This window comes from Artemia franciscana, chromosome 16 (genome assembly GCF_032884065.1).
Source record: "Artemia franciscana chromosome 16, ASM3288406v1, whole genome shotgun sequence".
NCBI classification, from domain to species: domain Eukaryota; kingdom Metazoa; phylum Arthropoda; class Branchiopoda; order Anostraca; family Artemiidae; genus Artemia; species Artemia franciscana.
This window is the reverse complement of record NC_088878.1, coordinates 14,742,992-14,761,081: the sequence shown is the minus strand read 5'-3', so window position 1 is coordinate 14,761,081 and position 18,090 is coordinate 14,742,992. Positions and strand designations below refer to the sequence as shown.

The window sequence follows — 18,090 nt, the reverse complement described above, 5'->3', positions numbered from 1 at the left end:
ATTTTAAATTCCGACCAGATCCGGTGACATTGGGGGGAGTTCGAGGGGGAAACCGGAAATCTTGGAAAATGCTTATAAATGTCGTAGATACGTGATTGACATAACCGGACTGGATCCGCTCTCTTTGGAGGAGTTAGGGGGTGGGGTTCAGTGCTTTGGCGAATTTGGTGCTTCTGAACGTGCTAGGGCGATGAAAATTGGTAAGCGTGTCAGGGAGGTGCACAAATTGACTTGATAAAGTCGTTTTCCCCGATTCGATCGTTTGAGGGGCTGAAGGGAGAAGAAAAATTAAAAAAAAATGAGGTATTTTTAACTTACGAGTGGATGATCGGATCTTAATGAATTTTGATATTTAGAAGGATCTCGTTACTCAGAGCTCTTATTTTAAATCCCGAACGGCATTAAGCCTCTGATTTTCCTTTTAAAGCAATCTAATGATTCTTAGAATTTTGCTAGAGCTCATACAATATGAGCTCTTTGCTCTTGGCTCTTCCGACCTCGTCAGAAGGGCCATATGGGCTATTAGCTCTTGTTCTCAGTCGTAATCGGAATGTCATCTTTCTTCCATGTACTTCTGAAGTATTTTTGCTTCTCTTCCGCATTTTCGTTTTCTTTCAGTATCCTTCTTCGGCTGTATATTGAATGGGTTATGACGTCGGCCCCCTTCTACAGTGATGTTTCTTAAATTTTTGATCACTTCCAGGCTTAATTGGGTCGCCCCATGCCGGCCGGTACATAAGACAGCAATAGTGCCTCTCAGCGATGATTTCTTGAGTTCTGTAGATCAAATATCCTTGACAGACAGTCTATGCTGCGCAGCATCGATCGAACGGTGTTTTCTATCGTCTGCATTCTCTGGTGCCGATGGGAGGGGGACACCGTACATATTGAAGGAGGTGGTAATGGCCCATCTGCACCATATTACCTCAATAACGATACAGATTTGTTGTAATTTTATCGATAACGAGTTGCTGTCAAGTCGCTTTGTTTGTTTTTAATGCTGCATAGCTAACGCTCAGGATTCGAGTTTGAACATTGGTACGGAAAGGACGTTTTATCGAAAAAAAAATGAGATTTTGATTTCAGGGAGAGTGCTGCGTCTCATCAGCGAAATCGCTGTTTAAAAGAGCACGGCTTTTGTAAGCTGATAGTCTGGTGGTACATAAGGATATCAAACAGCAAAGTGGTTATGATACATCCTTGGCGTACACTTAACATTGCACTGAACCGTTCAATCGCGGTCCCATCTTCAGTCGCACAGCACGTAGTTGTCCTGTTATAATGCAATAAAGAAGGAAAACAATCGAGGATATTGCCACAAAATTCTTCATAGAAAATCACAATCTACAGAAGATGACAAAAAATAGTGATCTGTATTTTTTATGAGTCGTCATTAGATATACTGTTTAAAGACTTCTAAAGCATATCATCTTACACCATTTTTTTTCTATCATCATGGATAGCCAAAATGGCTAAAAAAGAAAGAAAAAGATTTGGGTTGAAGACTCTTAAGAGTGGGAGAGCTGATATAAAATATTTTTCTCGTGAGATGAATTGGAATGAAATTATTCTTTGTCCGTACGATATGCATAGGATATAAAATAGCTCCGTTCTAAAGGTTTGGTTTTTCCCCTACTTGGAAATGGGAAAATGCATTCGTCAAAAGATAGCATGTTTTTCATGATTGTGGGAGTGTGAATGTTCCTAGGCTAGTTGTCGGTATTGATTGCTTACAAACTGTTGAATAAAAGGCGTGTCTATAGCAATTTTATTATCAGGATCTAAATCATCCTCTTTGGCCCCTATAAAATAAGTAAAAAAAGAAGAATTCTTGCGAAAATCGATCATAATAGTTGTAGAAAACCTCTGGTTGACAATTAATAGCTAGGCCATGCTTCGGGTGCCGATACCCTATGAAGTATGGCAGCCAATGTGTCCCATGTATGACAGTTTTCGAACAAAAAACAAGTAACAATATCTAACGGATTTTACCAAAACCTTCTAAAAGTATAGTACCTTCCCGTTAATTTCTACAAAAATTGATCCAATTCTAACGGCTATTCTTATTAATGTTAACGACGAGAATGCAGCCCTACCCTAACAGACGTTTTGTTGAGCAAGGACTCCTTATATCCTAACTATATCTGTTGACGACATTGTGTTGAATAAATTTCACCAGTCTGGGTAGTAGTTTGACCGGGAAAAGATGTGTTTGACGCCGCCTCCCCCTTCTACACAGGCTGGATCTGTTGCATACCACGAATAGAAATAGCTATAAGCCTAGTTCCAAGCTCACTCCAAATTTGGCTGAAATATGACGCCCCATATGTTATGTGTACTTATGGTAAGAATTTAGGAACCCTTCTTCCCTGAAAGAGGCCAAATCGATACGTGATTCCGAAAAGGAATAACTGGGGCATTAAATTTTACTTCTGACAAGGTTTAGTTAAGATCCAACAGCTCTTTTGGTAGATACTCTAACGACTATAATTTAGATGCCCGATATTGGCTGTCACCTCCCATTAGAGTTGGTCGAATTCGACCAATCTTTTCTGATAGATGTCCTAAAGACTAAAATTTAGGGATCCTCTCTCTACAGAGGTCGGATCGTGCTTGGACCCCAAAGTGCCACAACGTAGAAGTAAGCCCTCACTTTCCACCATGTGTTGAAATTTGACAATTCGTTCTGGTAGATGTAACGACTATAAGCCTGCCCCTCTTTCTCTACGTATTACCAAGAGAGATTAGATCGGTTATGAGCCCCTCTCCTCCCAAAACTGTGGAACTAGGAACCTAGCTGTGGAACTGTGGAACCTAGCTTTTCTTTGCCAATAAGTTTTATTCATATATGGCAACCCGTTCGGATAATACCTTGATTAATTTAAATGGACCGACACCCCCACCATCAAACATTGGATCAGGCACTGACTTCCAGAAAGGGAGTATCAGGATAACTAGTATAGTCCTGCTTTCCATTAATTTTTGGCTGAGATCTGACAGCTCTTTCTCGCGAATATCCTGATGACACAAATTTCGGGAACCCTTTTGCTTCTGGCGAGGTTGGATTTTGTCCAGACTGTGAAAATCACAAGTAATACGCTCTTTCTTACATCCCGCCAAAGTTGACTAGGATCAAGCATCCCCTTCTTGTATGTTTGCTCATGACCAGAATTACGGAACTAACTTTTCTTGCCCCTCTCAGAGGTTAGAACGAGTCCGGGCTACCAAAAGATAAAATTATGACTAATTCTTATTCAACACGGAGTTTGGTTGAAATGCAATCCTTCATCTTCCACACAGAGGTAGAATCGGTTCCTGACTTTAGAAAAGGCGAAGTATCAATTCCCATGGTGCATTTGACTATATTTGTTTGAGATATGACAAACCATTCAGGTTATTCTTCTGACGAAATGCAGTCAGGGCCCTCCACCTTTCCATCTCCGCAGAATTTCGATCAGGCTCTGATCTCCAAAAGGCAATACTGAGACATTAGTTTTGGCCACAAGTTTCGTTAAGAACTAAAAACTAATTCTAGTAAATGTCCTGAATTACAAGAATCTAGCCCCCCGAGCCGCTCAAAGGTGCGAGGGATGCACTGCGGCGGGGGACTTCGATCCGACTTTTCAATTTGATTCGGCTTTTTTCCGCTTATACTTGAGTCGAGAGGGGCACTGTCATTAAATTTGCTTGGACGCCAGCAACTCCTGGAACGGCTCCGACCCCTATCCCTTTCCCAACAAGCCGCATTATAAGTTTTTTCATTGTTTTTCTCCGGCAAGGCTATTAACAAATTTTATATTTTCGTGGTCCAGTATTCAGAGCGAAAACTATGCTTTATAAATTCTGGAAATAATTTTTCTTCTTACACTTGCAGCAAGAAAATCAATAGGAAGTTATTTCTACTTTCTTCATTTCCTGTTGAAAATTACCCGGCAAGAATTGGCAAGCGCCTTTCAATTTATCCAACGAACTTTTTGTTTTTGGCAATTTTTCTTTATGCCATGTCAATAACTCAGAACCAAGCTTATCACTTATCATTTCTTAGATATGTCACTAAAATTTAACCAAGAAATTGCTCCATTTTTCTCCTTTATATCTGTATCAATATGAACCAGTTTATATGCAAAGGCAAAAATAAAAATGTGACGAACTTTATTCAACGATCGAAGTTAAAGTTAATGAAAAATTTGTCCCTCGGCACAGATCTATCAACTTAGAGTCTATCTCTCTACCGTCGAAGGATGATCTTCAACGGCGTAAATTAAATCTCTCAACAAAACAACTTGGGAAATTGTTTTACGATTGTTTTAGAAGAAGCACTTACAATTCGCTTATTCACTTATTAAAGTATGTCGCTTGTTTGCAAGGGAATTTAATTTTAGAGCATTTCCCAGTCTGAAAAATGATCTAGATAGGTCAAGACTTAGAGAAAATCCCCTCTCCCTTTTTTGCCTTTGATATATTTTTCTTTTTTATCTTGACAAAATGAATTTAAGAACTCAAAATACCGGGAAAAAAACTATCAAAATGAAGTTTTGCATTTGAACTGGGGGACCCTGAATATCGATCATTTCATTTTTATTCATAAATCTTCCGACTTAGCTCATTTTCCATAGAACTTTTGGGATTGTTTGGTTAATTATCAGCCTTATTTTAACAAAATATTTAACTAAAAATGTTATCTCGGACAGGATTTTTGGTAAAGTTTGTTTTTCTTTGCATAGTTCGGGGGCACCAATTCACGAATTGTCTAGGCCAAAGAAATAAAATGAATTTCAGTACAACCAAATCTAAAAAAAAAACACACAAATGGTTTTTTTCTGTGTATTAAGGTATGGAGAGATTGTATTTCCTTCGGAGGATTTTCAGTGGCAGGGGGAACATTGTTTTTTATGTCTAAAATTCACTCCACCGAGCGAAATTCGGTCTTCTGGTAGCCTATCTCAAATTTAACTGTGGTAGAAAGAGTATACAAGACCTCGAAAGCAATTTTGAGTAATAAAACCCTGCGCTCCTGTGAAAAAGAACGGATAATGCCTTGAACTTCATGTTCTATATTATAGTTTTACTACCGTTTTGTAGCCTTTTGTTTTTATTCTTTTTTCAGTTAAACTCAGATTTTTAATTAGAAGCAGTATATTTTATGCATAGCTTTCCATCTATTATAACAAACGTGATATATTTTTTTATAACGTGAAACGTATTGTATGTGCATTTAGATTCTATCTAAAGCAGGAACTTGCGCGGAGGGGTGAGAATTTGGGGCCAGCCCCTCCGAAATCTTAATTTTCTTTAGTTTCCAAGTACTTCTTATTCAAATCGTCAAAGGAGATTATTTTTTCATTATCTTCCCCTTCCCTAAATTTGTATCCCCCTCCAAAAAAATTCCTGTAGACGTGCCTGAATAGGCTGGGTTTATTTATGATCAGAATACTCATTTTACGTTTTTGAAGTTAAACGTGTTCCGTTATTTTCTTCCACTAAAACTCATTTGCTGTTCAGGATTACTTGACCTTAGACTCTTTGCAAACCTTGCTTTCCTGAAAACATTCTATGTTTATACGAAAAACGTTTACACGGAAGCTAATGTGGCATCGTCTCAATCAATTTTATTAATATAGACGCAACAGCAATTATCTTCTATAATAGACATACAATATGAACAAAATAACCAAGTTTTCTGCTTTATTTCGATTCGGGAAATCAAAAATTCTGAAGCGTTTGTTCGTAGATTCTTGATGTTACTGAATTGAGCCTTGGCAAGATCAGTACCACCATTTGATGGGATTCTGTTAGCTTTTTGTTTTCTTTCACCTGTAATTGCAGAATTTTTAGGATAGAATTTCACAGTTTATACAAATAATACAAGGAAAGTTCATTGAGGAAAGATCAATTTTTAGTGCTTGCTAGTAAAATGTATCTGGTTGCATGATGCAGTAATGAAAAAAGAGCCTTTCGCGGCAAGCCCAAATATTGTTTAGCGTTTTATGGTAATTCAAATTTCTGAATGGTCTGGGTCGTAACAGTAATTTCTGAAATTGGGTACGAAAAGCTTTAGTGAAGGTCATATTTTGTATGGTATGCAAGATAAGAACATTAAAGTGGTTAGTGATATGCACGAAAACATTATTGCTGCGGTTACGGCATGAAGTGAAGTTAGTAAGCTGGTTTGGTGTTGGATCAGGAGTTAAACAGGGTTGTGTCCTATTTCCTTTTGTGTTTATTATTTTGATGTACTTTGTCCTAAGGAACACAACAAAGGCTATTGAAGAGTACGGGATCAAATGGGAAGGTGGAACTTCCCTAGCCTTAGATTATGCAGATGAGTTGGGTGTATTAGATTAAAATGATAGCAAAATTAATATATTTTTGGACTTTACGAGAGAAAAGGCTGCAAAAAAAAAAGACTTGAAGGTTAATGTTGGGACGACTAGGAACACATGAACGCAAAGAAGTGTGTTGGGTAACGAGAAGATTAATCAAGGGATTAGCTTCACCTGCCTGGGTAGTGTAATAAGCAAAGATGGTAGATCCAGCGAAGATGTAAGTAGAATAGCCAAGGCCCGAGCTGTATGTTTTGAAAGAATGGAGGACAAGACTGCGAACCAAGATTAGATGAGGGCTCAGCAGAGGAAGGTTTGTTAAATGCTTTCCAGAGGAACTGTTTAAGGATATTCTAAGTACCCGTTTGAGTAAAGTTCTGTCAAATAACAAGCTGTGAGAAAAACATAGTTCGATCCCGCTTTCTATGGTTACAATGAAAGAAAAGTTGAAATGACTAGGACACATTTTACGGATGAGAGATTGCCAAAGATTGTGCGTTTTGACAATCTATCTGGGGCTAAATGAAAAGCAGGTCTTCCCGGAATGGGTTAAGGGATCATCAGCAAGTCCAATCTAGCCAATGCTTCTCTACACAGCTACAAAATCTTGCTATAATTGAAAATTATAAAAATCAATTCATGCCAGATAAAAATAAGGTCTGCTGGGGAAGCTTCTATAAACTTTTTTTTAAGTTTTTTTTTAATCTTGCGAAAATTGAAAACTATAAAAATCAATTCATGCCAGATAAAAATAAGGTCTGTAAGTTTTTTTTTAATCTTGCGAAAATTGAAAACTATAAAAATCAATTCATGCCAGATAAAAATAAGGTGTGCTGGGGAAGCTTCTATAAACTTTTTTTTAAAGATTTTTGTGACTTTTCGTCCAATAATGTCATATTTTGTTAGGTATGGATACATATAGCCGATATTTTAGAACAGTGGTGCAAATTCATGAAAAATACTGGGGTTGGGAGAGGGCAGATTCCTCAAAGTCTGGGGGGAGGCAATTCTGGCTTTTTCGGTACTTATGTATCTTACGAGAAACACCCGAGAATTTGAATCACGAACATGAGGTATTACCTGTTTTCACGGTGTTAATACCAGACAATTAGCTTCAGCTCGCTGGGAAAATACATTGTAGCTTTATTTTGATTAAATATTTAGTTGGTGTTTTGGTTAGTTTAGGTTACGTATTTAATCTAATGCACTCTGGGCGGCCCCCCTTCCATAATTGTTTGTTGTAGTTTTCATAATTTTGTTGATAGATTATTATATTTTCATCATATTTTGTTTTATTTCTTAAGCATTAACCAAACTTCACTTTTCGAGTGTTTCTCGTATAATGCATAAGTACCTTTTTCTTGTTCTTTTTCAATGAAAGTGACAAAAAGATTGATTTTCATTGAGAATAATTAAAAAGTTATTTTTGAAATCTCCCCAATTTGTGCCGCTGCTTGAGAAGGGAATTTGTATATAAAGATGTGTTTGTAAAGAAGGGATGTACCCCAAAAAATTTAAGATTGCTACTTTTAGTACTCCTGGGGCCCTTGGGGACTGCTCTTTGTAGTATCATACACCTTTTCGTCTCAGCAATATTTTCTTAAGTCTTTTCGTGTTCTTAATCTTTGCCAGGCATATTTACGATAACAGTGGCATTGCCAGAAAAAATTTGCGCGAGTCAATTTTTTTCAGTTTCCTTTCCAATTTAGTAATATCATGTCATGTTTCTTTAAGGGAGGAGGTGTTCGACCACGTCGCAAGATGGCAAGCATCCTTTACATTTCCATGCAAGATGTATGCCTCTGTGTCTACAGGAATGCTGGAGCCTTGCATATGTCGTGTGTCGGTTAGAAAGGTGAGCAGTTTTGGCGTTTGATTTTGCCACAAAATGTCCTTGATATTTTTGCCAAAATCTTTGATTAAATTTTATCACGTGGGTGTTCTTGTCAAAAACCGATGTTATTTTTATACGTATTATTAATGGTTTAATTGGCAAGGGCGGTACATGCGAACTTTACTTTCATTAATACAAATAGGCAGTTTTTAAGAATGACAAGCTCATCAGAGTTGGGACGGAAAAAGCTTAGAAGATACACGCCCCCTTTGTTATAATAACCTCAGCTCAGTTTAAAAATAAGATCATGTCCTTCCAAAATATTACCTAATTTCTATGAGAAACAGAATTATATCTGGTCCTGGCATACAACGAAGGGGCTTGGGCCCGGGCCCTGCTCTTTCAATTTGAGATTTTCATGGTCAACCCATTAATTTTTTAAGTTTTTAATGTGTTTGTATTAGATGAGATGAGTTTATACTAAAGTCCAATAAGTTGGGACAGCAATGACAGAAAAGGGAATAGTCATGAAATAGAAAGACCTTCAGAAAATTTTTGAAAAGAGTGAGGCTCGTAGAGAATACTGTATGGGTAGCTTTAAGTGACTTGGCCGTGCACGGCAATCATGGTCATTTTTACCTTCGTTTTGTCTCTGGCGACTTGTCAATCTAGTTTGATTTTCCCTGACACTAGAATTTTTTTAATTTTTTAGTATATTGTTAAGTCTACCAACCGCTAGTTTCCCATAAAAATTATAAATATGCCGTAGGCCCAGGCGTATTTATCGTCCTTGTCTTAGTCCCACTTATTTGACATGTTTCTATACAAACAGTCTACGAGAACTTGCTTCCATAATAGCAAGACAAGTGAGCTGCCTAGACTTGTCAATTGTTGACTGTCTCGTCAATGTTACTAAAGCCTTATCTTCAGGCCACCCACATCCAAAACGGAGTTCGACACAGGTTTTGCGGATTATCGTTTTGAATGCCGTGTTCAACACGGGCGAATGTCTTCTCAGAACCCATGTTCAACCATGCTTTTCTGTTGCATTAAAATTTTAAGGAACCCTTGTCCAACACGCGTGGAACCCATAAGATGAAAAGGCTTTAAAGTTTTGCTGGGTTGAACAAGGAGAACCTGAAAACGAATTTCGTCTATCCCGCTCAAAACACAGTTCAAACCCGTTGCCTGACAACACAACTTAATACAAACTAAAATAAACAAGACTAAGAACTTGCTGTTTTTCTGGAAGCATAAAAAGGGCTGGCAACAGTGTAACCATTCTAGTCATGATAGACGTCTGAATAACGATATCTACACCGTCTGAATAACGATACCTACCCTACACCTTGTTGCCTCGGTTTGTATCGCTTTCTTTTATCGGCTCAACTAAAATTCTCCTTTCATTTTTGAATGTAGTCACCAGGGCCACTTACATAATTGATAAAAGATAAGGTCTTGTTTTTTGCTTATTTTGTTTGGCCATTAGTCATGGTTTAAAAGCTAAAATTGATTTGCTTATCAACTGTGGAATAGATTTTGTAATCTTTTTGATTTTAGTCTAATTAGTTCTACTAATTTACTGGTCTCACTAATTAAAAAAAAAAGAAGAAATTGATTAGACCTATTGTTTAGTATATTGAAAATCGCTATGGTCATGGTTTTAGCAATAGCTGCAACATGACCCATAATAATTGCAAAAGTTTAGGGTTTAGTTTTATTATTTACTTATGTCAGAAGAGCTTTTTCTTTTGTAATGTTTTAGAATTTAGAAACACGAGCGCCGCAAGCTGTATAGTGGCTCTATTAATAATAATAATATTTAAAAGAAATTTTCGACTGAAAGTAAGGAGCGACATTATAACTTAAAACGAGCAGAAATTATTCCGTATATGAAAGGGGTTGTCCCCTCCTCAACTCCCCGCTCTTTACGCTAAAGTATGACTCTTTCTCACAACTCTAATTTTTAAAACAATAAAAAACGTAATAGTTTCGTTTGTTTTAATTTTTTAATACTGCTCCTTACTTCCAGTTGAAAATATTATTTTCCCATTGTTTTTTTTTAGTAATGATAAAAAATCCTGCGCCCCCTTCATTTTTAATTCTCTTCCCTCATGATAAATTCCTCCATGGAAAGATCCTCCCATGTAACTCCTTCCCCCGACTCACTCCCTCGCTCCCGCCCTCCAACCATTACTATATGCAAACAATGGTCAAAGTTTGCAACTTCCAACCCCTCCTCTGGGGACTGTTGGGGATAATGTCGTCCTCAAAGACATAGTTATTAGGTTTTTCGATGTTGACAAAATGGCTATCCCAAAATTTCGATTCGGTGATTTGGGGGAAAAATGAGCGTGGCAGGGGCCCTAGGTGCCCTCCAATTTTCTGGTCACTGAAAAAGGGAACTAGAACTTTTAATTCCCGTTAGAATGAGCCCTCACGTGACAATCTAGGACCACTGTCGATAGGATCACCCCTTGTAAAAAAAAAAACAAAACAAAAAAACCAAATGAACACGAAACCATTATCTATCTTCTGGCAAAAAAAAAAGAAAAAATCCACATTTTTGTAGGTAGGAGCTTTAAATTTCTACATTAGAGTTATCTTCAGTTATCTGAAGGATTCTATGACTTTTAGGGGGTGTTTCCCCTATTTTCTAAAATAACGAAGATTTTCTCAGGCTCGTAACTTTTGATGCGTAAAACTAAACTTGATAAAACTCGTATTTTTAAAATCAGCATAAAAATGCAATTCTTTTGATGTAACTATTGGTATAAAAATTCCATTTTTTAGATTTTTGGTTATATTAAGCCGGGTCACTCCTTACTACAGTTCGTTACCTCGAACTGTTTGATAAACGTAGAAAGCTTGAAACAATAGCGCCGTAAGGAATATGGTGGTACTTAGGTGAAATAGAAAAATAATCTTATTTATCACAATGATAACGTTATAGCTAAACTGAAAATAGCTAAATTGCTTTCGTGATATTTCTCTGGGGGGGAAAGCTTAAGTTTCCATTCTTGGTAGTTTTATGATGAAAATTAGTCTGCTAGCAAATCTATGAACGAATTTAGGAAAGTAAGGGGAGGGCACCTTCGAAAAGTAAAGGAAAGACCGATGTAAAAAAGTACTCTTTGTATTTGCCTTTTCTAGCTTTGCATAACAGATCCAAAATATTAGTGCAATTTGTGTAACTTTTGACCTTTCTAATGAAGAGGGCGTAGATCCAGCATTTTGATTGGGGGTCTACATCAAGAGAGTCAAGGGGTATGGGCTACATAATAATTTATTCTCCAAAAATACTTGGGGCAAATGCCCTCCCCACCCCCGCAAAATAGCGCCGCTTCGAATGAATGCTTGTCTGTTGATGTGCTACCCTTTGTTTTCTTACACAGTTTTTCACGCAAATAAAATAGAGAACTTAAAAACTGAAAACGAACATAAAACCTTCAGAAAAACAATTAATGAAGAAATAAAACCTCACACTTAGAACAAATAGTAATGTCCACAAATAAATGGAAGGATTCTACCCCTATTCAAACTCCCAAAGACTAGATTGTCATTTATTATGCTCGTTTGGAGTCTAAATATGGTCCTGAATTTTTTGATGAGAAAATGCGCTTTTAATTAATTTATGCTTGTTTTTAAGTACAAAATGCATACTAATAGTAGTAATGTTGGCTGATAAACTTTGTTCTAATACTCATAGTTAATGTTAATCAGCTTTAGTAATCGTTGTGGAAGTAGTCAGGTAAAGTAAAAACGTGGTAAACGGTAAACACGGTTGCAGGAGTAGCCGTTTTAGAAATAGTTCTAGATGGACTAGTTAGACTAGCACCGAAAGAACCGGATATTTTTGGCAAAGCTCAATTTAACATTTATTTTTTCAATATTTTCTGCAAAGCTAAATTCTTCAAATGAGTAGTTGTGACCAACGTTATTTATACAATTCATTTTAAAATTAAAGTTCTTCTCCGTTAATACTGCTCCTTAAATAGTCCCTGAATAATCAAGATTCAACTGAAATGTAATAGGCTATTATGTACAAGCTCAGCGAGGGAGAACTCAGGCCCCTTGAACCCAATTTGGGCCCACTACTTATCCTTAGATGCTTAAATTTCAGCCGAGCATAATATGATCACTTTTGCACGACACGACAAGAATATAAATAGGTTATTTGCTCAAATTGTTCAAACATTGGGGTACGTATTTTTATGGCACTTGGTATTAACCAATATAGCGATCGCAAATTCTATCGGTCTGTATGTCCCGATTTTGCTAGTTTAGGCACTTCCAGGTAAGCTAGGACGATAAAATTTGGCAGGCTTATCAGGGACCGGACCAGATTAAATTGGAAATAGTCTTTTTCCCAGTTTGACCATCTGGGGGGGGGAGTGGTGGAGTTGGGTGGGGAATTAGAAAAAATGAGGTATTTGTAACTTACGAACGGGTGATCAGATCTTAATGAAATTTGATATTTAGAAGGATCTTGTGCTTTAGAGCTCTTATTTTAAATTCCGACCAGATCCTGTGATATTGGGGGGAGTTGGAGGGGGAAACTGGAATTCTTGGAAAACGTGAAAATTGGGGCATCTTTATCTTACGAATGGGTTATCGGATCTTTGATATATAGAAGGACATTATGTCTTAGATGCTCTATTTTCGACTCAAATCGGATCCAGGGACATAGGGGGTTAGAGGGGGAAACAGAAATCTTGGACAACGCTTAGAGTGGAGATATCGTGATAAAACTTGATGGGAAGAATAATAACAAGTTCTAGATACGTGATTGACATAAGTGGAACGGATCCGTTCTCTTTGGAGGAGCTGGGGGGGGGGTGTTAATTTGGAAAAATTAAAAAAATTGAGGTATTTTTAACTTAAGAACGGGTGACTGGATCTTAATGAAATTTGATATTTAGAAGGAACTCGTGTCTCAGAGCTCTTATTTTAAATCCTGACCAGATGTGTTGACATTGGGGGGAGTTCGAGGGGAAAATCGGAAATCTTGGAAAACGCTTAGAGTGGAGGAATCGGGATGAAGCTTCGTGGGTAGAATAAGCAAATGTCGTAGGTACGTGATTGACTTAACCGTACTGGATTCGCTTTCTTTGGGGGAGTTAGGGGGTGGGGTACAGTGCTCTGGCGAGTTTGATGTTTCTGGACGTGCTAGGACGATGAAAATTTGTAGGCGTGTCAGGAAGCTGCACAAATTGACTTGATTAAGTCATTTTCCCAGATTCGACCATCTGGAGGGCTGAAGGGAGAGGAAAAATTAGAAAAAATGAGATATTTATAACTTACGAGTGGGTGATCAGATCTTAATGAATTTTGATATTTAGAAGGACATCGTGACTCAGAGCTCTTATTTTAAATCCCGACCGGCATTAAGCCTCTGATTTTTCCTTTTAAGTCAATCTATTGATTCTTAGAATTTTGTTAGAGCTCATACCATATGAGCTCTTGGCTCTTGACTCTTCTGGCCTCGTCACAAGTGCCATATGAGCTCTTAGCTCTTGTTAAGTTTTGTCACAACTTTTTTTAAAAGAATAGTTATATTGAATTTCTATCTAATGTCATGTAACGCCACAGCAGTGATTCCGGGTGAGAATGACGACAGGATGTCCTTTCATTACGTACATGTTGTAAAATAGATTATTATCTATTATCACTAAGATTTATATGCACAGTGTGTACATTGGGATAGGAGAAGGGACTGGAAAATTCTCCCTTAGTCTGCCCAAAGTATCTCTCTCTTTCAGAAAATTAGAATTCTCATTTATATTTTTCTCTCTTCTTCACCCCCTCCCCCTTCATTTGAAATCTTCTTAATCCATTTCCCTGAGCATTGGATCTTTGCACCTATCGTTCGATTGCTTTGCTGTTTCTTTCTATTGTTTTATTATTATTGTTAAAGTGATAGCACAGATTAGCTTTGACCTATTGAACTTCTATAGTTTTGTTCAAATGAATTGCACATTACCCCATTAGATTTATTCTACATTATTTATTACTTTCAGGAGGAAAAAGGAGGCAAGGCATACCAAAAACTTGGGTTCGTCGATTTAAACCTCGCTGAATTTGCTGGTGGTGATTTGAAGACCAAGCGTTCCCTTTTGGAAGGCTATGATTCCAAGCATCGGCAGGACAATTCAATGATTAGAATTAGTGTGAAAGTGACACTAGCCAGTCGTGATCCCTGTTTTAAAGTGTAAGTATCTCATGACTTTATGAATGAAATGTTTCGAGTTATTATAGTAGGCTATGGGTATCAGGAAAGAATGACCCGGATGCAAAAAGACTAACCCTTGAATGGCTTTACTAAATTCTCTGCTAGAGGAAGGAGATATTGCTCTTCTAGGTTATATACACAATTGCGGATTATATAATATTTCATCTCCTATTGTATTTTACAAAGCAACTAAAAGCAGAGGCAGGTTCGTAATAGATTACAAGGAACGATTATATTAAACATAAGGCTAACATTTACAGTTAAAGGTAAAAAAAGATAAAGGATGCAGCACTAGACCCTTAAGGTCCGTATTGGCAGTGCTGATCTCCGTTTTAAGGCCCTTCAACCAGGAAGTGCAATGGGGGGATGGGGGCCAGGCATCCTCTACTTTTGTAGACTCTTCCTGTTTAGCTTTCCCAGTTTTCTCCAGGTAACTTTTTAGAGCTGAATTACTGATATAGATGAATAAAATATCTTAAAAGAAATAAAATTTAATTGAATATTTAAGTCAGCCCCAGATATTGAGAAATCAAATTACTAACTGAAAGCTAAAAAAAGTTGCACAAATACTAAAGATGGGTAAATTTACCCATTCACCTCCTGTATCTTTGTCCCCGTTCATGTAATTTACAAGAATAACTGACCGACTACCTCCTTTATGGTGAAAAACAAAATTAAAGAAATCCCACCTCTTTTCTCTACCCCTCAGGCTAAGAAAAAAGATAAATCCAATTTCACAGGGGAAAATTTTACCCCCCGTTAGTATTCTAGGGTTAAGCATTTGAAGTTCTCACTTTGAATTTTTTTTCCGGCCCAGTTGGCACTATTTCCAAATAGTTTGTGACAAATTTTGCTATTTAATATAAAATTGTTTCCACGAGTTAATGGTTAGCAAAAATTGGGACGACGGAAATATTCAGAGTGCTTACATTCTTTCTTATTTTCAAACAGAACACATGTTTAGCAAACTGTTTTCTATGCCATTTTACATTCATTCATTCATATATATATATATATATATATATATATATATATATATATATATATATATATATATATATATATATATATATATATATATATATATATATATATATATATATATATATATATATATATATATATATATATATATATATATATATATATATATATATATATATATATATATATATATATATATATATATATATATATATATATATATATATATATATATATATATATATATATATATATATATATATATATATATATATATATATATATATATATATATATATATAGTCCTGTGGTGGCGCAGTGGATTTGACCTTAGATTGGTAATACGGGACCCAGAGATCGAATCACGCTGCAGGAATGCACTGCAGGGCCGACGCAGGGACCATAGTAGTCAAGAAGCGTCGTTAATTCTTAAATAATAACAATATATATATATATATATATATATATATATATATATATATATATATATATATATATATATATATATCTATATATATAAAAATAAGTTGTCTGTCTGTGGATGTGTGGATGGATGTGTGGATGGATGTGTCAGGTGACGTCACCTGAAAAAACTGGATTAGGTGACGTCAAAACTGAAAAAACTAAAAAAAGGCAAAAACTACAAAAAAAAACTAAAAACTAATAAAAAAAATAAAAAAGCTAAAAAACTAAAAAAACTATAAAGGTAAAAACCAATAAAAAACTAAAAAAAAAAACTGAAAAAACTAAAAAAAGGCAAAAACTACAAAAAAAAACTAAAAACTAATAAAAAAAGTAAAAAAGCTAAAAAACTAAAAAAACTAAAAAAACTAAAAAAAGGTAAAAAACTAAAAAAAATAAAAAATAAAAAAAAACTAAAAAAAAGGAAAAAACTGAAAAATAAGCTAAAATAAAGGTAAAAACCAATAAAAAACTAAAAAAAAAAGGAAAAAACTAATAAATGACGACACTCAAAGAGAAAGCGACCAGGACAAAAAACTAAAAAAAAAGGCAAAAACTACAAAAAAACTAAAAACTAATAAAAAAAATAAAAAAGCTAAAAAACTAAAAAAACTAAAAAAAGGTAAAAAACTAAAAAAACTAAAAACTAAAAAAAAACTAAAAAAGGTAAAAACTAAAAGAACTAAAAAAGAAAAAAATAAATGACGACACTCAAAGAGAAAGCGACCAGGACAAAAGGAATGTTCGATTAGCAATCAACAAAGCACCGGGACACAGGGAGTATAAATGACGACCAGGACACAAGTAAAAAAAAAAATTAACAAAACTAAAAAGAAGGTAAAAACTACAAAAAAACTAAAAAGAAAAAAAAACTAAAAACTAATAAAAAAACTAAAAAATCTAAAAATCTAAATAAACTAAAAAAGAAAAAAAAAGGAAAAAAATAAAGGAGAAAAACAAAACTAAAAAACGAATGTATATACAGACCGGTACACCGGGATACAAATGACGACCGGGACACAGGGAATATAAATAACGACCGGGACACAGGGACACAACTACAACGGGGACACCGGGGGAAACAGGGGGATAACCTGACAATCTATTTATATGCAAAGACAATGGGACAGCAAAGAATGTTGTATATTCGCAAGTTTTACGTAGTTAAAACCATATATATATATATATATCTATATTCACAGGTGGGACATAGGGACACAACTACAATGGCGCGTAACTATTATGGCGCGTAACGACTTACGCGCGCGGGGGGGCTTGGGGGGGGCGCGAAGCGCCCCCACCAACTAGGTGTTGGGGTGGCGCGAAGCGCCACCCCAACAGCTAGTATATATATATATATATAACATGTTGATATAACAGGGCTGAGAACTGAATGGTTTATATACTCCCGAATTAGTTTTTATTGGGATATATTTTTTGATTTTGTGCGACAGAAATATGGTATATTGAACAGATCTCATTTTAGCAAACTGTTATTTGTTTTTCACATTAGATAGATGGCACTATGGTATTTTTCTGTACTTCCTTGGGCTTTTAAGAAAAATTTTTACTGCATGTCTTGTGTTGAATGGCAGTATTTTAGAACTACTACGTATAATGAAAACAATTCAACGGAATTTACAATCGAACATCTATCTTAATTTTGCAAGACTCTTGCAAAATCATGACGTAATATAAATATTCTTTCGACATTCGTAAAGATTGGAAAAAGGGAGATCGTAATAAAAATTGATTTTCTTCCCAATCGTCTTTTGGACTATCTTTACTATTTTTTATTTTCTGTAAGTGGAGGAAGTTTTATCGTGCCTTGGCAAGTCTGAAAGGATGTAAAGAAAGATGTAGGTTTTAAGAAATGAAAAAAAAAGAGAGAACGCGTATAATATTTAAACAAAGCAGTGGAACAAAAAAATTTAAATAAAAAAAAAATCTGAATATTTCGATTCCATATCCGGGAATATATTTTTTTTATTTTTTATTTATTAGATTTTTTTCAGTTTTTTCATTGATAAAGGTTCCCAGACGTGGAGTCGAAACATTCGGATTTTTATTATTTATAGTTTATTTTTTTTCCCACTGCTTTGTTTAATATTATACCCGTTTTCTCTCTATATTTTCATTTGTTAAATTTTGTGAATTGAAAGGCTGTGCGGTCTAAGAAATGATTTAAAGATGCAGGGGCTCTCAACCACGAATTTTCGTACATTTAGGGGTATGGGAAGTTAAGGAACCAAGCA

General features: G+C 35.7%; 1 protein-coding gene across 4 annotated transcripts in view; it reads left to right on the top strand.

Annotated features, from left to right (window-relative positions):
- LOC136037111 (early estrogen-induced gene 1 protein-like) overlaps positions 1 to 18,090 on the top strand; it is an 84,792-nt gene that overhangs the window by 27,298 nt on the left and 39,404 nt on the right. For all 4 annotated transcript variants that reach the window (XM_065719580.1, XM_065719582.1, XM_065719581.1 and 1 more), the window contains 2 exons: positions 8,058 to 8,178; positions 14,178 to 14,368. In XM_065719580.1, the coding sequence (XP_065575652.1) occupies positions 8,058 to 8,178; positions 14,178 to 14,368 (312 nt within the window). The remainder of the gene's footprint in view (positions 1 to 8,057; positions 8,179 to 14,177; positions 14,369 to 18,090) is intronic.